The sequence below is a fragment of the Galleria mellonella genome, unplaced genomic scaffold (assembly GCF_026898425.1).
Source record: "Galleria mellonella isolate WM207_F2 unplaced genomic scaffold, CSIRO_AGI_GalMel_v1 utg33, whole genome shotgun sequence".
In the NCBI taxonomy this organism is placed as follows: domain Eukaryota; kingdom Metazoa; phylum Arthropoda; class Insecta; order Lepidoptera; family Pyralidae; genus Galleria; species Galleria mellonella.
In genome coordinates this window covers 10,158,797-10,177,933 of record NW_026442079.1, presented here as the reverse complement: position 1 = coordinate 10,177,933, position 19,137 = coordinate 10,158,797, and the positions used below count along the sequence as shown (strand labels likewise).

The 19,137-nt window shown below is 33.5% G+C and overlaps 2 protein-coding genes across 8 annotated transcripts in view; one reads left to right on the top strand and one right to left on the bottom strand.

Annotated features, from left to right (window-relative positions):
• The window catches only part of LOC113520180 (otoferlin-like), a 193,240-nt gene extending 189,453 nt beyond the window's left edge, over window positions 1-3,787 (top strand). For all 3 annotated transcript variants that reach the window (XM_031911499.2, XM_052896565.1, XM_052896564.1), the window contains exon 26: window positions 20-3,787. In XM_031911499.2, the coding sequence (XP_031767359.2) occupies window positions 20-200 (181 nt within the window). In that variant the 3' untranslated portion in view covers window positions 201-3,787. The remainder of the gene's footprint in view (window positions 1-19) is intronic.
• Window positions 3,788-8,388: 4,601 nt separating this feature from the next.
• Window positions 8,389-19,137, bottom strand: part of LOC113518464 (GRB10-interacting GYF protein 2) — a 74,276-nt gene continuing 63,527 nt past the window's right edge. For all 5 annotated transcript variants that reach the window (XM_052896719.1, XM_052896720.1, XM_052896721.1 and 2 more), the window contains one exon: window positions 8,389-18,288. In XM_052896719.1, coding sequence (XP_052752679.1) covers window positions 18,172-18,288 — 117 coding nt within the window. In that variant the 3' untranslated portion in view covers window positions 8,389-18,171. The remainder of the gene's footprint in view (window positions 18,289-19,137) is intronic.

The window sequence follows — 19,137 nt, the reverse complement described above, 5'->3', positions numbered from 1 at the left end:
AATTATTTTCACATTTTAGCCGACCTGATGCTTCGTTTATGTGGTTCCTAAATCCACTAAAGTCGATACGCTACATCGTCTGGCACAACTACAAGTGGACTATCCTGAAGATATCTATAATCCTCGTGCTTGCTATAATGTTCTTACTTCTAGTTTATGCTGTACCTGGTTACACAGTTAAGAAACTACTCGGGGCCTAAATAGTATCTGATTTTATCCCCACTTACATGTATTACATTACTTAGATTAAGATATGTGTAAACTTGATGGAATCATGTTTTTGTCTCAACATAAATACTTAAATGGAATCTTGGGTTATATAGATGGAAACTCTACAAATGCTTCGAAAGAAAAAACAAAAAGAAAGCCCACTTACATATATTAGGTTACTTAGATTAATTTATGTGTAAACAACTTGATGAAATCATGTTTGTGTCTACATATACTCACAAATACTTACATAGAATCTTAGATTATATAGATGGACTGTTTCCTTAAAGATCTTTCGAAGAAAAAAAAACAGTTCAACTCAGTATGTGAGAGAAATAAATATCATAATATTAACTTGAAAGATATAAAAAGATACAAAATTAATACATATATATTTTTATATTCGTAAGAATTTTTGTATACGTTTCAGTTTATTAGCGACTCCCATACCCACTATGTCAAATTCATTCAAATCATCTTGATGCCATGTTATTGTAATAGTATATATTATGCATGTATATGTTGTATAATATATGTATATGTATACACAATACATACATATATATAATTGTATGTTTATTAGTATAATTATTTATACGTTTAACGTAATACAGGTGCGTTTGTCTGGTGTATTTGTCGTTTTAAAATATAATCAATATTTAGAAAACATTCACTTCAACCACGGCTCGAATCGTGCCAAATAGTTTTCAAGTCATTTGGGAAACACAGCAAATGGGAACGATGAAACAATATTTGATGTCAAGGCCCAACAAGGAAATCTTCAAATATTCTGTTAGGTATAATCGTCAAGCTGGAAATATAGTCGCTGATGACGACAGCCTCCGATGTGTTTCAATACAGGATGATAACCACCTTAAGAGGTTCTATCTTATGATTTTACTATCATCATATAAGCCGTTATCAGTCACTGATAAACATAAGCCTCCCGCATCCATTGACTCCTAGCAATGCATTTAAAATCGTTACTCCATTTAGTGAGGTGTCATCCTACATTGCATTTGCCTGCATGGAGTCGCTGTGTGTTCCCGATGTAGAATAGGCCACCCCTTCTTTTTCCGTGGATGTTGTAAGACGTGACTAAGGGAACAAAATGATCGGGGGATGGGCAGCAGCGTCCCTCTTAAAACAGCTTAAAGGCCTAACTGCGGTTGTCAACCCGCTTGCCAAGGGTGGCAACTATTGGCAATTTCTAATATCCACCACCGCCCATAAAATCAGACAGAATCTCAATAAACAGTACAAGGCTGAAAATGGTGGACCCACCATATGGAAACCTATACTGAGATGCACTATAAGAGTACTCAAGTATCACATAATGCTCCCCAATAGTTACTGTAATATCACCACACTTTATGGTATTGGGATTTGTTGATGTGTTGTTGTAATTCCTAATATATATTATGCATTTATGTATAATTGTATATTTATGAGAATAACTATCTATATGTGTGGGTATATATTTTAATATGTGTATTTTGTGTATCTAGTTGTATTAGATACTATTAAGTCATACTTAGTTTTTACTACTAACTATCAATCACTTAGTTTTTATATAATTATTAACTGATAGAAGCACTATAAGGCAATAAGATCGCCAATTCAATACTAAATATATATAGAATGTATTTAAAAAATATATTCGAATGAACAAGTTAATCTAATTTATGAATAATGGTCCCAATTAAAAATAAACGATCTAGGAAATTATCAATCCAATTGCGTACTTGCAAAATTAAAAAATAATGTTTTGTTTTAATTTAAAGAATCTTGCGTTTGCCTTATCAATATCAAGTTGGTGATTATGGAGGGTATAAGTAAAGAGGACCATCTCCTTTTATTGTTATGTAAAATATCAATAATTTATTAATTAATTAAAAAAATAATCTTCTAATCATGCTTTAAATAGTAAGTAAAACAATTATTTTTTTCAAATAGGCGCATTACACTCCAGTAACAACTACTACATTTATTTCATACCCTTTGCTACTATAGAGCCAATCTGGTGAAATGTCCCTCATATGACATAATTCTCTTTACCTCTATCTTCCATAGACCCATCACTTTAGCTGACTAAACTTTGACCGTTTATGATCCTCAATACTATCTATATAATCTAAGCATAGAACTATCTATGCTATTACATTTTACAACGGCAACACTACTAAATGATAGTTCTAGCCGCAACAAAGAGAAAATCTTATTACAATCCTCTCGAATTAGAGAATAAATCTATGTAATAAGTATATATATTTATCATTATTAATATTATAAATGTTAAAACAAGTTTGATTGATAACCATAGGTTGTCATCACATTCAAAATGATTAGTGTTACAAAATAAGATTATTGTATTGTTCTGATAAATTGATTTAGAATTTTTAATAATACATGATATACAAAACACGTAAAATTTCATATAATATCAATCCTGAAAGATTAAATTTAAATACAATCCAATTCATATGAAAAAAAATATTAAACAACGAGAACATAGTTATTAATTGCATTTTTCATTTTTGCTGTCTCCTAATCGATGTATGTTATATTGAAATATATAATACTGTTGAAGCGTTTATTAATTCCAATATAACTAGAATTTAAGTCATTAGCAATTATTATTATTAATTTTATTAATGTAATAGGTTAAAGTAGAAACCTGTATCAAATGTGCTTAATATAATGTAGTGGTGTGCCGGATCGTTAAATATGTACTTATGTTCACAAACACGAATATCTACTATTTACTCAGTTGGTGTCAAACAGTTTTCTTAATGAATGATAATTGTATGGTAATCACACCTCTACTATCTGATGGTAGGTGAAGATGAAAGCAGGTCAGGCCCATAGTGATGAATTCTGTAAGAATTAATCACAATGATTTCTAGGGGGGACTGAGAGGATATGAACATATGCTAGCAATGAGCCCACTAGCTAGTGTTAACCATCTCTTTCCCCTCATGAAACGACGGTACATCTGCCGTTACGGATACGAATTTCTGGCACATAATTAATGCTAATATAAAAATGATCCTAGAACACATACGAAATCGAGGCTTAATTATAAAACTCTCCAAAATTAAATATGAACCTAATTGATTAAATTGTCCATAAAAATGTTGGCAATCTCTGAAGATGTCATTTTGTTAATAGCATTTCTTTCTTTGTTTATATTATTGATCTAAAATTGCACTATTGTAGTGGGAGAGGTAAGGAAAACCATCTCAGTGTTTGTTTTAATGGCAAACTTTTCAAAAGAATAATTAACAGCTGATTGGATTTGGGGTCAGTGCACTTTATCAACAACTATTAATTTCATATCCTCTTGCGACTATAGCGCCATTCTGGAGGGTTTTGGAACTATTATTTATAGGTTACCACTGCTTACCTTCGATACTGTTCCCCCATATAAGGGTGTTCTTTTTACCTCTACACTCCATATATATTGTGAAAAAAGATGTTCTATTTCTTTCTACAATATTTATGATATCGTGATGTGTGTACTAAGAGTGTTGTTGTTTATAATTATTAAGTCATTAAATGCTGTGTTCTTAGCTGTGTATAATTTTTTTTATTCTAATCTTTACCCTACCATATTCATTTCTTAGTTCTCAGGAATGGCAGCGCATAAAGGGTCCCATGGTGAACACAATTTGTCCATTAACACTATATTATGTCTAGCGTACTGTTTCATGTTTATAAGCGACAGATACCACTTTCCATCAGCATGTTTGCCATTCTAAGACGCATAAAAAAAAATAAAAAGCCATGAAATATTTTTGTAGTTACTGACTGAACTAGATCTCAAGATAAATTGATCTTTGAAAGAATATTACTATAACTAGTAGACGTGACCAAATTACAACAAAAAGTTCCAATTCTAAAATTTTATTATAAATCCAAGAAACTTAGACATATTCAACAGTGAATAAATATTACTAAAATAATGATGATGAAGTAATTTGATATCACATATACCTGAAATATTGGAGGAAAGGGATTGTTAGTAATGGAGACTGAGAATCCCATTGCTAGCAATATATATAGCCAGGTCGAACTCCTCGCGGTTCTTCCTGAAAACTATCATGGTTAATTCCTGATGAATTCATTATGATGGGTTAACTGGCCTGTTTTCATTCTCATCTATCACCCTTCACTGGTGCTCCGCCAGCGTAACCCGTTAGCGCAGGCAGGGTTACCATACCATTTTCAAAAACATAACACTTGAAATATTGATTTTCAAACAGTCAATTGCAAAAATTTTACTCTCCAAACTTATTTATATTATTACCTAGCTAAACAGAGAAAACAGTCCACATAATGTTAAATTTGCCTACTTGGTGGTATACCAATGAAACTATTCAAACAGACGACCAGACAAATAGTCTGTATATATATCACACAGTAAACTCTCTCGAGATTCTGTGATGCCAATGCGACAATTCATTCCACCTTTATAGACGAAAGTAGAATGTATGTATATATATATATATATATATATATATATATATATATATATATATATATATATATATATATATATATATATATATATATATATATATATATATATATATATATATATATATATATATATATATATTGCGCTTGTAAATTACAGTGTCAATGCAATTTATAAATGTTGTGAGCCACAAAAGAACTCTGACAGAGATCTCTTCCAGTCAATCCAATACATTTGTCGTTAGTAGGCAGCTAAAATGCTACAACTATTTAGAATTATATTTAGAATACAAATTATTTTTCTATTAACACTAATCAATACGGTACGAAATATAAAGTTATTACAATATATAATAAAATATCACATAAATGTAATACCTACTACTTTAAATAAATATAATACCTACCTATTTATTAATAAATGTAAAAATAAATAATATACCTACATTAGAAATTTAATGATTTTATGATTTACCATTTTAAGTAGAAAAACTAAAAGTTAAGATTCAAGGGAAAGAAAATGTAATTGCAACTATTTCTTGAAAGAGGTAATAGGACTCTCTTGTATGTAGAAAGGGAATTCGTTCCATAATTCGGCGGCTCAATACGAAAAACAGTTGCCCATAAAATAATACATATCTATGACCTACTGTATCAGAGCTACCTAAAATTTCAATCAATAAAAATAAATACATTCTGTAGAATAAACACGCAATGAATTTATTAAAATATTAGATAAATCAGTAACAATCCAAACAATAACATACGAGTACGCTTGTACATAACAATGCCTAAACGTTTATCCATGACGGCGCCTGAATCTGACTCGCTTAGGTGTGGGTTTAGGCCCGGGTATTTCTCAACGACAGCCACATCGTCGCCGACGTCGTCTACTGCGACGGCGGCGGATTCTGCGTTTCATTCTTCGCCGACAACGACTGCGTCTTCTTCGACGACAGCCACACATTTCCTGAGCTAAACAATTCACGTAATGAGAGCCCTTCCTCTCCAAAAATCCAAATGCTATACCATTCTCCAAGATAGACTCCACTGTGCGATTTAAATTTGCAGACTCGTTCTTGTGCTCCGTACGTAGGTGGCGAAGTATGTCGGCAATTGTTGCCCCATCTTTGTTCTCTTGGAGATACTTTATCACTAATCTACCTGCTGCGTATTGAGGAGGGTTACTATTGTTTACGGGCTCTGCTTCAGCCATATTTTTTATATAGTTTTGTTATATTACAAATTTACACACTTCTTCAATTTTTAAGCAGCCAAAGGAATTCAGTTTGTGAAATGAAAAAAAAGAAAGCAACGTAATACTATTATGTCACTGTTGTTCCATTTTTAATAGTTACACAATTTTCTTCTCTGTTGTAAATATTAGGCTATATAATTCCAAGGATTTATTTAAAATCGCATCACAGATTACACATAGATACTTATTCACATTTATTTCCTATGCAATATTACTGGCAATAGTGACTTCTTTAAATGCTCTGTACTTTAAAAAATATATATAAATTGTATGTATTGTAACATTATCGGTTTCATTCATTTTTTCTTTGGACATATTTTTTCACCAAATAATGTTTTTAATATTTACATAAAATAAATTATTTCTGATAAATTACCTTCAGTACCCTCGGAAACTATGTTATATTATTTCTGTTAAACTCATCCACCAATTATGTCGCATTCTGACGAACAACAGCAAGACCATAACACCTCTCAACTGGTAATGAGCACATTTTACAAAGTGGCGGGTAGAGATGGTGTTACAGCTGAAGATATAACCAGGTACCTTCAGGATAAGTTTGGCGATGTATGGAGGGCGAACACATTAACGGGGAAAGCTGAGAAGACGTTGCAGAAAAGTGTAGCAATGGGTTTCTTGGAGAAGTGTGGAGACAGATACGTAGCAAAATTAGTACGTGAGATGGGATGCTTCCGACGCAAACGTAAACGCTGCAGCCGCCGACGGCGACGGCGCCGCCGCCGCCGCCAAAGTTGCAGGCGCCGCAGACGCCGTCGTCGCTCATGTTACTGCAGATAGTTAATCTTTTTAAACAATATAATTTTTTTGTGAAATAGATTCGTTTTATTTTCATTGATTTTTACACGCTAAGGCTACTTTAAATAATTAAGTATAAAAATACTCATACCTCAGAATATCAAATACTAAAAATACCTATATACAATCTCAGAGATGAAAATCTGAGTTTCAAAACATGTCCCAAAATACTGATAAAATTTAATATTTACGCAATGCAAGAAGCATTTTCTCGAAATTGTGATGTAGTGTGAACTTTACGACATGCCTTTATTTTGCTTCATAACATATTCCACTGCACAAAATGTATTAATCATGATATTTTCTACATATAATAAAACTATAGGAACATTACACATCTAGATTTTTTTTTTAATTTTTTTGTTTATATCTGTTCGTCTATTTGTACGGGCTAATCTCCGAAACTAACGAACCGATTTAAATGAGATCTTGAATGATGATACCTTACATTCCCGGTCAACATTTTAGATACTTTTAATCACGGACAATTAAAGAGTTCCCGTGGTATAGTACACAACGTACTTAAATCATTTTGATCTAAGGCAAAGAGTGAGAACGACACGTCATAGTAGACTTACCTGTTCCATAATCGAATCAATCGAACTCGATCCACTGAACGAATTATTCGGAAATTTGATGCGATTAAACCATGCATTGAAGAAATTCCAAGGATGAATTTGTCTCAAAATTTCCTTGTGCTGTGTTTATGGACACACTGCAACATATCAGACGATTGTAAAAATATGCATGCATTTTGCTCTCTTGGCGTTAAATACATGCGATACCATGCTTCAGTACAAATTACAAAAATTATACTTTTCTTCTTAGAGGGTGTAATTGTTATAATGAGCAGTTCCGTCTGATATACTCAGTGAAGGCTTAAATTTATATAAGAAGCATGTAAGAGAGGAGCAAAGTCCTTCCAATTAAGAAAATCTTATGTTTTATCATATATAACTTAGTTTTTAACTAAGATTTTTATTGATTGTTTTTGTTGTCATATACCTGCTTTAATTTATTCAAATAGACTTTTTTACAAGCACTTTTAAATCATATTTTTTTTTTAATCTACTGAAGGGTTCGGTAAGTTGTTATCTGTTGAGAAGAACCCACTAGAAACTAAACAGTTACACTTTTAAATCTCTGTTTACATTGTGTATTTATTTAAATGAACTGTCTAAAATTACATGGTTATTAAAACGACCGTGAATGATCAACTAACACCATACACGTCTGTCATTCAAATGGTCTTTAGAATGTCATAAGCTTGAATGTCAAAGGTAGATCCAAAATATTCGTCGGTATTTTATTATAACATTTAATTAAATAATTAAAGTTCATTAATATGTCAGTTTTTCCTCTGATTTATATCATTGCTATATTACTTTTTTTATACCACAAAGATGGTAAACAAACATACAGCCCGTATGATAGTAAACGGTCACAGTAGCCTATGAACGCTTGCAACACCAGGGATGTCACGTACACGTTGCCGACCCTGAAGAAACCTTAATATACCCTTTTATTATATTATTTATATTTATTTGTATATACCCTTAATAAAATAAAATAAAAAAGTGAAATGATTAGCTGTAAATAAGGATGAGAAAAAGAAAAACAGGAAATCCAATGATCAATTATTTTATTATTAACTCTAACATAGTATTTACACGTCTTTAAACATATTCATCATATAATAATAATTATCGAAACATTTAACATTCAATTAGAGTTTAAAAGGTCAGTACACTTATTGCTTCATCATTTAAGGCTGTAGTTGTAAAACAATCAGCTATGCCGTGTGCGACTGTCTGCGAGGCAGGAAACACACTAAAAAAGTGGAAATAGGTTCAAACTGACAGCACGGTATAAAGAGCTACTTTTCATACAGTGGCTTCGATATCCATATCAAAAATGTGAAAACAGGAATACTCAAAAATCTCTTCGTTTTGAAGTCAGTTCAAAATAAATGTGACAACCCTTGCAACAAAGGTGGCATGCCAACAGATTTGTTGGCGTTAAACCAGTATATGAAGACTCCTTACACTGTGCTGATAGTATATACTGGTAAATATAATCGGATTTGTCGGAGATACCTAAAAACCTATAGACAATAATTTTGCAATTCCAATTTTAAAACCGTAGACATACTGGCCATAATGTGTTGGCCGCCTTCGAATTATAAAAAAAACTATTTTAATAAATACGTTAATATCACTTACATACTGGCTACACAGCGGCGATAGATGCGCGATGAAATCATGGACAAAATATTTTGTGCGTGCTTAATCCAATATTCGAAATCAATCGCACTAAAGACAACGATGTTTCTAGGCAAGCGAAGTGTACATTAGGCTACCGTTAAGAATACATATATACAATACGCTTCCCATCTTAAAGCTATTAAAGCAGTTAACAGTGATCGCGCAGCTAATCGGCGCCATGTGATACATTATATTTTAAGTTTTTTACTTATTAACATCGAAATGGTTTGGCAATTTCAATGTGCGAAACAGACTGAAAGGTCGAAGGACTATTTGAAAGGTCGAAGGACTGTTTGAAAGGTCGAAGGTCCGAATTTCTCATCAAAAGATATTGTGCGAAACAGGCTGAAAGGTCGAAGGACAGTTTGAAAGGTCGAAGGTCCGAATTTCTCATCAAAAAGTATTAAAAATAAAAGGAAAATTTATCGTATCAAAATTATATCCGTCTTCTTTCCCGTCTTTTGTCGTAATCATTTGTTTTGTCCCAAGCCGTCAGCTGTCTGTAAAATATCTTAGCGGCCAACAAGACAACCAGTCAAAGTGGCCGCAACATCCCCACCTCCAGTACTGGAAGCCAATACTCCAAGCATGGCCTAGGCGCGAATGTTCAGTCTGGCCAGCGCGTAGAATGGAGTCTCCGTCCAGAAACGGAGTCAATTGGCGTAAGAAACTTTCTTTATCCACTTGTCCACATTTTTGAATATTTCTAATATCGCAAAAAATATTCTCCTTTGAATATCCTTAATATGCGCCTTCTCTGCTTCTTTAACTTCGTCCGCTGTCAATTCGCCTCGTTTTTTGTTCTTTGCAAGACCGGTTACATACATCGCGGTAGAACCAGGGGGTACTTTTTATTAGCCTCCGAAACTTTGAGAATCGGCTGATGTCAGGCAGATTAAGACACTTCAGTTAAAACTAAGATGGTTTTCACTTCAACGTCGTCAAGATCTACAACAATGTCAGTTTCTTCTGACGGCCAGAATTCCTTAGACACACGAAGAAACTGTGGTCCATGTAATCAGCTCGTATTATCCTCAGTAACCCTTTCTCTAATTGCATTATCTGCCGCATTGAGGCCTGACGGTACCTACCTCCAATGATTAACGTTGGTTAGTAGTTCTCGCTTAAAGCGACCGCTGTCAGCACGAAGTCAGTTTAGAACAGTCTTAGAGTCAGACCAGTGTTACGCTTGCGTCGAAGTGTTGCTTCAAAGTGTGAGCTAGTCTAGCACCCGTCAAGGTAGCCTGTATCTCGAGACGTGGGTATGCTCATTACTTTGAGTCTTTGGACATGTCGATCATATTCCCTTATAAGAACTCTATGGAAGATCTCTGGGATGTCACCACTAATACAATATTTGCCTATACGGAACCCTAATAAAACAGCAGGCAAAGATGTTAAAAAATCTGGTCTACTCAGTAGGAAGTCATTAAGTGACTTACCACCAGACTTGGCTTACACAGTCGAGTACAATCCGTAACTTATTAGGTTTATTAGGATTGAAAACGGCAAAATGAGGAAGATACCATGTCTTACTGGTCTGGATCGAGGCCTCCTCTGGAGTTAATTTTAAGATGTATCCTTTATCAACATTCTCCTGGATCTTGTCCTCATACATAACAGCAAGCTCGGGATACCTATGAAACTCTCTGGATACCAGTAAGTATACTCTTCGCCTGTGGGTAGCTATTCGGGAGCTAAACGTCATTAGATCTCCAGAGTGGGCCCGTCTTCCATCGTCCTTGAGACAAGTTTCGTGGCCTGTTCCATAATCTTCAGCGCTGGCCGATCCTCTCGAGAACAAAGAAAGTCACCTGTCTACTTCACGCCGAAATACTCTGTGGAAAAAGATCTCTTAACGAGGTCTTGTAATTCGTCAAGGGCATGTAATATAGTTTTGTGATTCGCTATACTACGGAGTCCTATGTTCCCCTGTACCACATAACCCAAGTCCGTCTTAGATATTATAGGTCCGTTCTTGTGTCCTTGTATTATTTGTCTAGTAATAATTAAGTCAATGTTTTTTTGTCCAATTAATAACTAAATTTTTCTAGGTCCTATGTCAGTCAGTCACATAAGGATATTTATTTACAATATTTTTATATGAAATCCTATCTACTACAATATTCAAATTATTTACAGAACGAACACTATTTACACTATACACATATTTTTCATTCAAACCGCGAATATTAAATGACACTATTTTTGAGTCCGTCTCTGTGGTTGATATTCCGGACACATCAGGCATGTGTAGATTTGTCGTCGAACTAGTAATGCCAGCCTTCTCGAGCAGCGCAGCATCAACCAGGCTTACAGATGCATCTTCATCAAGGAGAGCCAAGGAAGTGACGTCACTTCTTGTACCCGATGCAACGACTGGCACGACCTTCAAATAATACATGCGATACTGATATATCATCAGTCTCGTCGCGTCGGGCAGCATGAAGCAAGGTGTGATGAGCATGGGCACAGTCACGAATAGAGCATTTAATTTTTCTCTTGCAGGCTTTCAATTGGTATCGTACAGATAGACAAGAGAAACAATTTTTTGTCAATTATCAACTTCCAGCGGTCGTCTATCGTCATCTGTTTTAAATCATGACTATCACTAAGTCGAGGATTACCGTTGCAGAATACACATGTATCTGATTGTGATGAAACTATAGCCACCATCGGTCTCCATGGTCTATGGTCAGGCTTGACCAGGATTATTTACAGTCTTTATAGGCAGCGGGGCAATGTAAGGGGAGGCGCTATCTACGATCATGAGCCACTCAAATACATAACTTAAATTTACAATATTTACATCTTTATTTGATATATACATACTCCATTGATATTTTAATAATGTCGAAATTTTACTCGTCCAACCTCTTCTGTTATTTTCATCGTAGCTACATTTTGAACTGCAGTCGCATATTCTATTAAATGATTGACGTCATCGTGACTGACGTCACGCATGAGCCTTATTTTGTTCAATATGACTTCTATGATTCATTCACGAACTCACCAACAGCGCAGATACAGCGTCATGCGCACGACCCTTTAGGCAAAGCGCTAGTCGTGCGTTGTCTTCGTCGCTATAACCACACAGACGTGTTGTCGATATGTACTGACTATAAAACAACGGCCATTCTTCAGACTCACCGCTATACAAGGGCAGCTCTTTTGTGCTTGATTGCCTGGCTAAAAGTTTAGACATGTTCGTATAGTCATTCTCAAGACTGCGTGTGTTGTGGTACAGGCACAATTTCGGGCTGCCTGTGTATCAGTATTGATAGCCGTCGAGATAGTGTGGGGTATACTAATAATACGCCTTACCTGAGGTTGTAAATAGACAGACTCGCGCGATTGTGTCCTATTGAGCATGAGTAGGTTGTCTTCATTTTCGAGTGCTTGTGCTGATAGTGCCAGTTTTTCTTCAATGAGTCTAGTTTGTACCAATGCGCACTCTTTCGCGGCTTGCAATTGCAGTTGTAGGAGTCGTCGTCTTCTTACTACAGTTAATGTGGACATATTAGAATGCGGACGAGCGGATGCCGTGGTGAGGGATGGCGGCTACCACGGGCGGACTGTCTCGTGTGTCTGTTTCGTGTTTAACCTGGTCAACAGTAAAAAGCAGCATTGTCGGAATTGTCGTCATCTTCGCTTATCTTCGTGTCTGCACCGCAGGTTGGCTGTACTTTTTTTGAAAGAGTACTTGAAAGGCCGAAGGACCGTTTGAAAGGTCGAAGGTTCGAATTTGTCGTCAAAAGTTATTCAAATTAAAAGGAAAATTTATCGTATCAGAATTATGTCCGTCTTCTTTTTCGTCTTTTGTCTTAGTAATTTGTTTTGTCTCAAGCCGTCAGTTTTGTCTGTAGAATGTCTTAGCGGCCAGCGAGAAAACCGATCAATGAGGCCACAACACATGCTATTAAATATAGTTAAAAAAAAAGATAAAAAAAGATCTCTGCACGTTCAACCCTAATCAATGTTTGAACAAAAGGTTCAAACAAGTTGCTTGCGTGAACACCAAAACGTCGAGTATGCTTGTGCATAGTTTAACATTTAATTCATTTGGATAACCTCCACAAATAGATTGTAACTGTAACGATTGTAAAAAGTATAAAAGATATAAAAAAGGCAAACCCGGCGATAATATTTATGAAACTCAAAACAGTAGAATCTCGATTATCCGAATATTCGGTTATCCGGACTTATTCTTCACGGCTTTAGTCACTAATGTAATGATTTGAGGACGCAACGAGACATTACGAGTTTAGATATCCGAAGTGTAAATATTCCCCCTCTCATTGTTTGCACAGTAGTATGTTTTTTTGCCTTCATTTTATTTAACAACATTCAATTGAGAGGTTGTCTTTTATTTTTGTTTACCTATTGCATTAGAAATCTAAAGACAAAGTGTAGATTACTAAGAGGTTAAAAATGGTGAAACTGGCAGTAAGTTAACATAAATGAATGGTGTAGAAGTTTTAACAATATCAGACATTAAAAAAATCTGATTCCATGTTGAAATTCACTTGCTCGCTTTAAAGAAGCTCGCAAAAAAGTCTCAATGAAATTCTGGAAAACAATTTTTACTTGGTTCTTACAAAAGAGAGCATGCGGGCAGACTATATCTGGGGACCTCTTTTCTTATCGCAGCTACTATGTCGTCTTTTGTCAGCAGACAGCAGTGAAATAGAGACTATGTCGATTCTTTTTTTTAGAAATAAATTTAAAACACTCTTGCTATATGCTGGTAGAAGCGTAAAACCAAACGACGATATCAAGGAAATAATAGAAGCAGTAAAAATTCTTAGTATTGGTAGAGGGTGTGATGAAAAAATAAAAGAATTAACTGATGAAGAAATCATTAACAATTTGAACAATATCGAAAAAGAAGATGAAGAGACTGATACTAGTGATGTATGCCAAATACCATTTCACGCGGCTTTTGAAACTCTAGATGTTACTTTTAAATGGATTGAAAGACAGAACGAATCGAATCCCATACAGTTGTTACAATTGAAGGGCATCAGGGACTTGTCCTCAATGAAAAGATGTGATTTATTACGCAGAATTATAGTAACTAATTGCTTCCAACTAAAATTTTAAATTACATAGATATTATCCATTATCTTTACAGCTGGTAATTTTTTATCTCGTATTATCTAAATGACGTATGTAAAACCCTTTACATAATGAAAAATATTAAGATGTAATTATTATTTAATTAAATCGATTATCCGGATTTTCGATTATACTGAATATACTTGGTTATATTTGATTCGGATGGATAATCGAGATTCTACTGTACAATAAAAATTAAAATGAGCTTAATAGATTATTTCATAATAAAGTTATGTCGAATATAAATAATATTTATACTTCAATTTTAATATATACGTAACAATTAAATTAATTAATTCAAAATAATAAAAAATTATTAATAATTGTGATGTATTATTTAAAGGAAATAAAATTCCCACTACGTGTAAATTGAAACCGTATTCAATGGCGCGATCTTACAACTAAGAATTCTGAGAGGAATGCCAAAAGGTATTATACCTTCACCTGCCTATCTATATTATACCTGCCTAACTTCATGTAAATTATTATCGTTTTTTTGCAAAATTAAATATGTAAACAACACCCTGATCACAAAAAAGATACTTCCCCCGAAAGAAGAAAAGATGTGTCTACCTATTTAAGACAATGAAATAACAGTGACTTCAATAAAACGGCAATATTATATGGAAATCGATTTCTGTTAAATTTATATTTCTGAATTTCTGTATAAATTCAATTGCAAAATATTTTTTAATTAAAAATCAATATTGCTTATAAAAGAAACTTAGCTACTTGTAAAAACTAATATATACAATAAACTAGTTGTGATGATATTTCCTACATTTCTAATACTACGTAAAAAAAAAAAAAAACACCACATACACGGAAGATAGGACGAGTTCCAACCAGAGTTATTTGAAGCCCTCGTTTCTGGCTCGAGTATCGGACAATTACTCTAATTGAGAAATCGCTTTCTTTAAAATTACACTATCTCACATTCAAATTTTCCATTCAAACACAATAAAGTATTCACGCTGAATTTCGTAATTTACCCTTAATAATTTATATATACATAAAATCATATGAAATTCCATATATTCCTATTCTTAACTATAACCGAATATATGATTTTGCAAGTTAATGTATATCCTCATGTTGATTTCTCTAGCATTTACGAACGCAATGATACGTAGCCAATATGAGAGAGTTATTTTATAGTGTAAAGGCAGTCGTGTTCTCATTTCTGTCATCCCTCTTCACAACAAAAAAATTCGACAATTACTTATGAATTTTATTCAATTTTTTTTTTAATATAATATATAATTATTTAATCTCGCTTAGCATTGTTTAAAATTTGAGTAGAGGACAAGGTGTTTCATTTAATCACTAACAACAATTCTAAAACAAATAACAGATGTCGCGGTAGTTACGTTCAGGTATCCTAAACGCATAGATATCTGAATATATTCAACGATCTGTGCCTAAGCCTGGTAAGTACTAAAAAATAAAAACACATTGTCGACATACTCGATTATTCTATTAGTTATATCATTACACAGAATAACGTTCAATATACCGTACACACAGTTTCAGAGCTTATTAGAATTAGAAAATGTTTTAGTAAAAACTGTACACGAGTGTAATTCATATCAAATATTACAAAAGAACCATACTCGCAAAAACTGTCCGCGGGTGTGTAATTCACTATTGAACGCTGACTCCGTAAACAATGCAAATCACATTAAAATTATACATAAGAAATAATGTATATACAAAACGATTATACAATATTTTAAATGTTATAATAGTATATACATAAACACTAACAAAGCCCTTAGGCAAAATTATAAAATTAGAAATTATAAAATCATCTTTTTAAAATCAACTACTACAACGATTCTGATATTCTATAAAGTTGCATGCATTTAAACAATACCGAAACGGACATTAACATTATTCTACCGGAGTGATTTTAAAACATTATTTTCAATAAAATACAACCGAAGAGACTGCTATTATACTATGTTGTTCACAAAAATTAGGCATGTCATAGATAAATGCCTGTGCAGACGAGAGACTTTTTGTCAACGGTGGAATAACTCCTCTATATGTTTAGCCGCGGACTCGTACGAGTATTAATCGTGTGCTATATGCGATGCAGCCCTGTGTGCCATTCATTGCTCAGGAGCAAACGACGTATATTGTTAGCCATATACTTTAACATTTTACCTCTCATTGGACTTACGTAATAAGGCAGGGCAAACAGTAAAGAGGAAATAGTGTCCACAGACAAAATGTCCCCCTCTGTGTACGCCATCGAATATAAAAGTACGCCGAGGAATATCAGCTACAATACTTATGCCTATTATCATCCGTCCTATTTTCCATACATGTGTTATCAATTTAACGCCACAGATAAAACATAGTTGTAAATAAAACAATATTATATTCATCGTTATATCCACTCATTGTTTATATTTACAATAATATTATACTATTGTTCAATAAACGATAATTAAATATAAAATCGATAAAACGGGAACTTAATTTCAGGTGGAATAAAGTATAATAAAATATTGGTATTTCATGACGTTTTATGAATGTAAATTGATATAAGAGCTTAAAAGGTAGCTATATGAAAATTGGTTTGTTAAAAAGATACTTAAATTGGCAAATTCATTTATGTAAATTATTTAAAATGGTATTCACAACAAAGTATAAAGAAATAAAATTTATAAGAAGACAACACAGCACACATACATTCTTTTGCCAAACAAGCAAAATTAAAACAGGCAAAATATTAACACCGATTTAATTAAATTATAAAAGACAACCTCGGTAAAGGTGTGGTTGCACAAAGAACCATAGGATCGTCTACTAATCGTAGCCAATGTAAAATTGAACACAATATTATGTAATTTATAAACAGATATTCGATCAAAAATATCATCTATAATTTAAGACAATAATGTCCCATCAGACTTGTACTTTTTTTAATTCAGTTGTGGCTTTTATATAATTCAGCAATTTTAAAATGACCTATTTATATATGCAAAACGATCAATATACCAATATGTCTAAAAATGAAAGTACCAGTGCCTTGTAGACCAAAGTCACGTAAAAAATCAATCAACACTATTCAATAAGTCCAAGGGTTACATTTCAAATGGATTAATTTGATATTTCCTATGTGAATCACAACATTCAGTTACGATGAGCAAAATACGTAATGTGATTATACTTACATAATCCATTTAGTATAAAATGGTGGATACTATCGAATTAGCATTAATAATAAACTAATAATAAATATAGGATAGGTACATATTAAAGAATAGACTACACAGAGAGTAATAGAACTGCATTATAACAGTTTGAAAGTATAAAAATTACAGTTAGGATAGATGAATAAGTTTACATGTGACTAGACTATTAGTACAGGTCATATATTATGCACTGTGTACCTATCAAAATATTGGTATTAAATAAAAAAAAAAGGATTTATTATCAGGTTTTGAGCCACAACATATTAGGACACAGATTATCATATATACGTTTCACAAATATACATTTTGTAAATACAAAATAAACACTAAAAAAGGACACTCCACCCAACGGCCAGAACACACTGAAGGCACAATAATTGTCGTCACGTTATTATGCACTAGCTGACACTTTATGTACGTGTATGCATGCATAAATAATACTAACCATCAACATCTGTCACTTCCGTCTACACTTCAATACAACAATTAATAAAAAACGGCTTTCTAGTTCATACGCAGTTTGGTGATAGGTGTCGCAGTACCCCTGCCGCACTAGTCTCCTATATTAAACAATTCTACTCACAAGTTCGATTTGAAGGAAGCTAGGGAGGGCCAATTCACCCCGCGTTGGACCCCGATGGATACCATGGGAGTCGGTGGGGTTAACAACATAAATCGATGAACACTCATGAACCGTTCGCGTAACAATGAGGCTAGAAATACAGTGAAATATGTTTAAGGTAGTATTGTTGGCGAATGTACATTACTGCGTTGGGTTATCACAATACGAGTTGTGGTGAACACGAGACACGGCGGCGGCTCACACGGTGTCGATGTCACCGACGTTGATGCGATCCTCGGCTGCCGTTACCGAGAAACCCAGGATCCGAGAGTCCACTTTTAGCATCTTGTTCTTTTTGCTCTTCTTTCCTCTACCCTGTAAATTACGAGTATTCTTTTATAGATCAGTTAATTGTGTAGATTCTATAGCACTATTCTCTAAAACTACCTCTAAAACAGATTAAAATCGTGTTCCACGAAAAACCGACTTCAATTGTGACAAAACCAGTTATTTTAATTTCTAAACTATTAATAAAGATTTCTATATTATTTTATTAAATATGAGAATTTCCTTTTTTTTTTTGAAGCTATTAATTAAAGTTTTCAATTTGACAGAAAAGAGTTTGGAATTCCCTTTTTAATAATTGGCGTATTCACTGAATAATCTCTGCAGTACCATTAGTAAACAATTCATAATAATTAATTAAATTTTTGGTAAATCTATCAACTTTAAAAATCACAGGAGTATCATCTGCGAATAATACTAGGCTACATCTATCCTGCATGGCAAATACGAGCTCATTAAACTGAAAATAGGAATGGCCCTAGGATAGTCCCTTGAGGTACACCCTAACGTACAAGCGACCCATTAGATGTAACATTATTTACTTCAACTTTTTGTATTCTATTGGATAAATATGATTTAATTAAACTTAAATCATTGTCTTTGACACCAAAAAGCTAGTTTTTTCAGCAATGTGTCACACTACACAATCAAAAGCCTTCAATTTAGTCAGTCAGTATTAATAATTGTTCTCCCAAAAAAGGCTATTCTTAATTCTTTTTAATAAATTATTAATTTTTAATTAATTATCAATTAGGATATGTGACCAAAACTGCTAAGTTAGTACTACAAATTTTTACTTCACACAAATATCTATACAACGTATTGATATGCAGAATAATAGTGATAAGTGTAATTCTAATAATGTCATAATTATCAAAT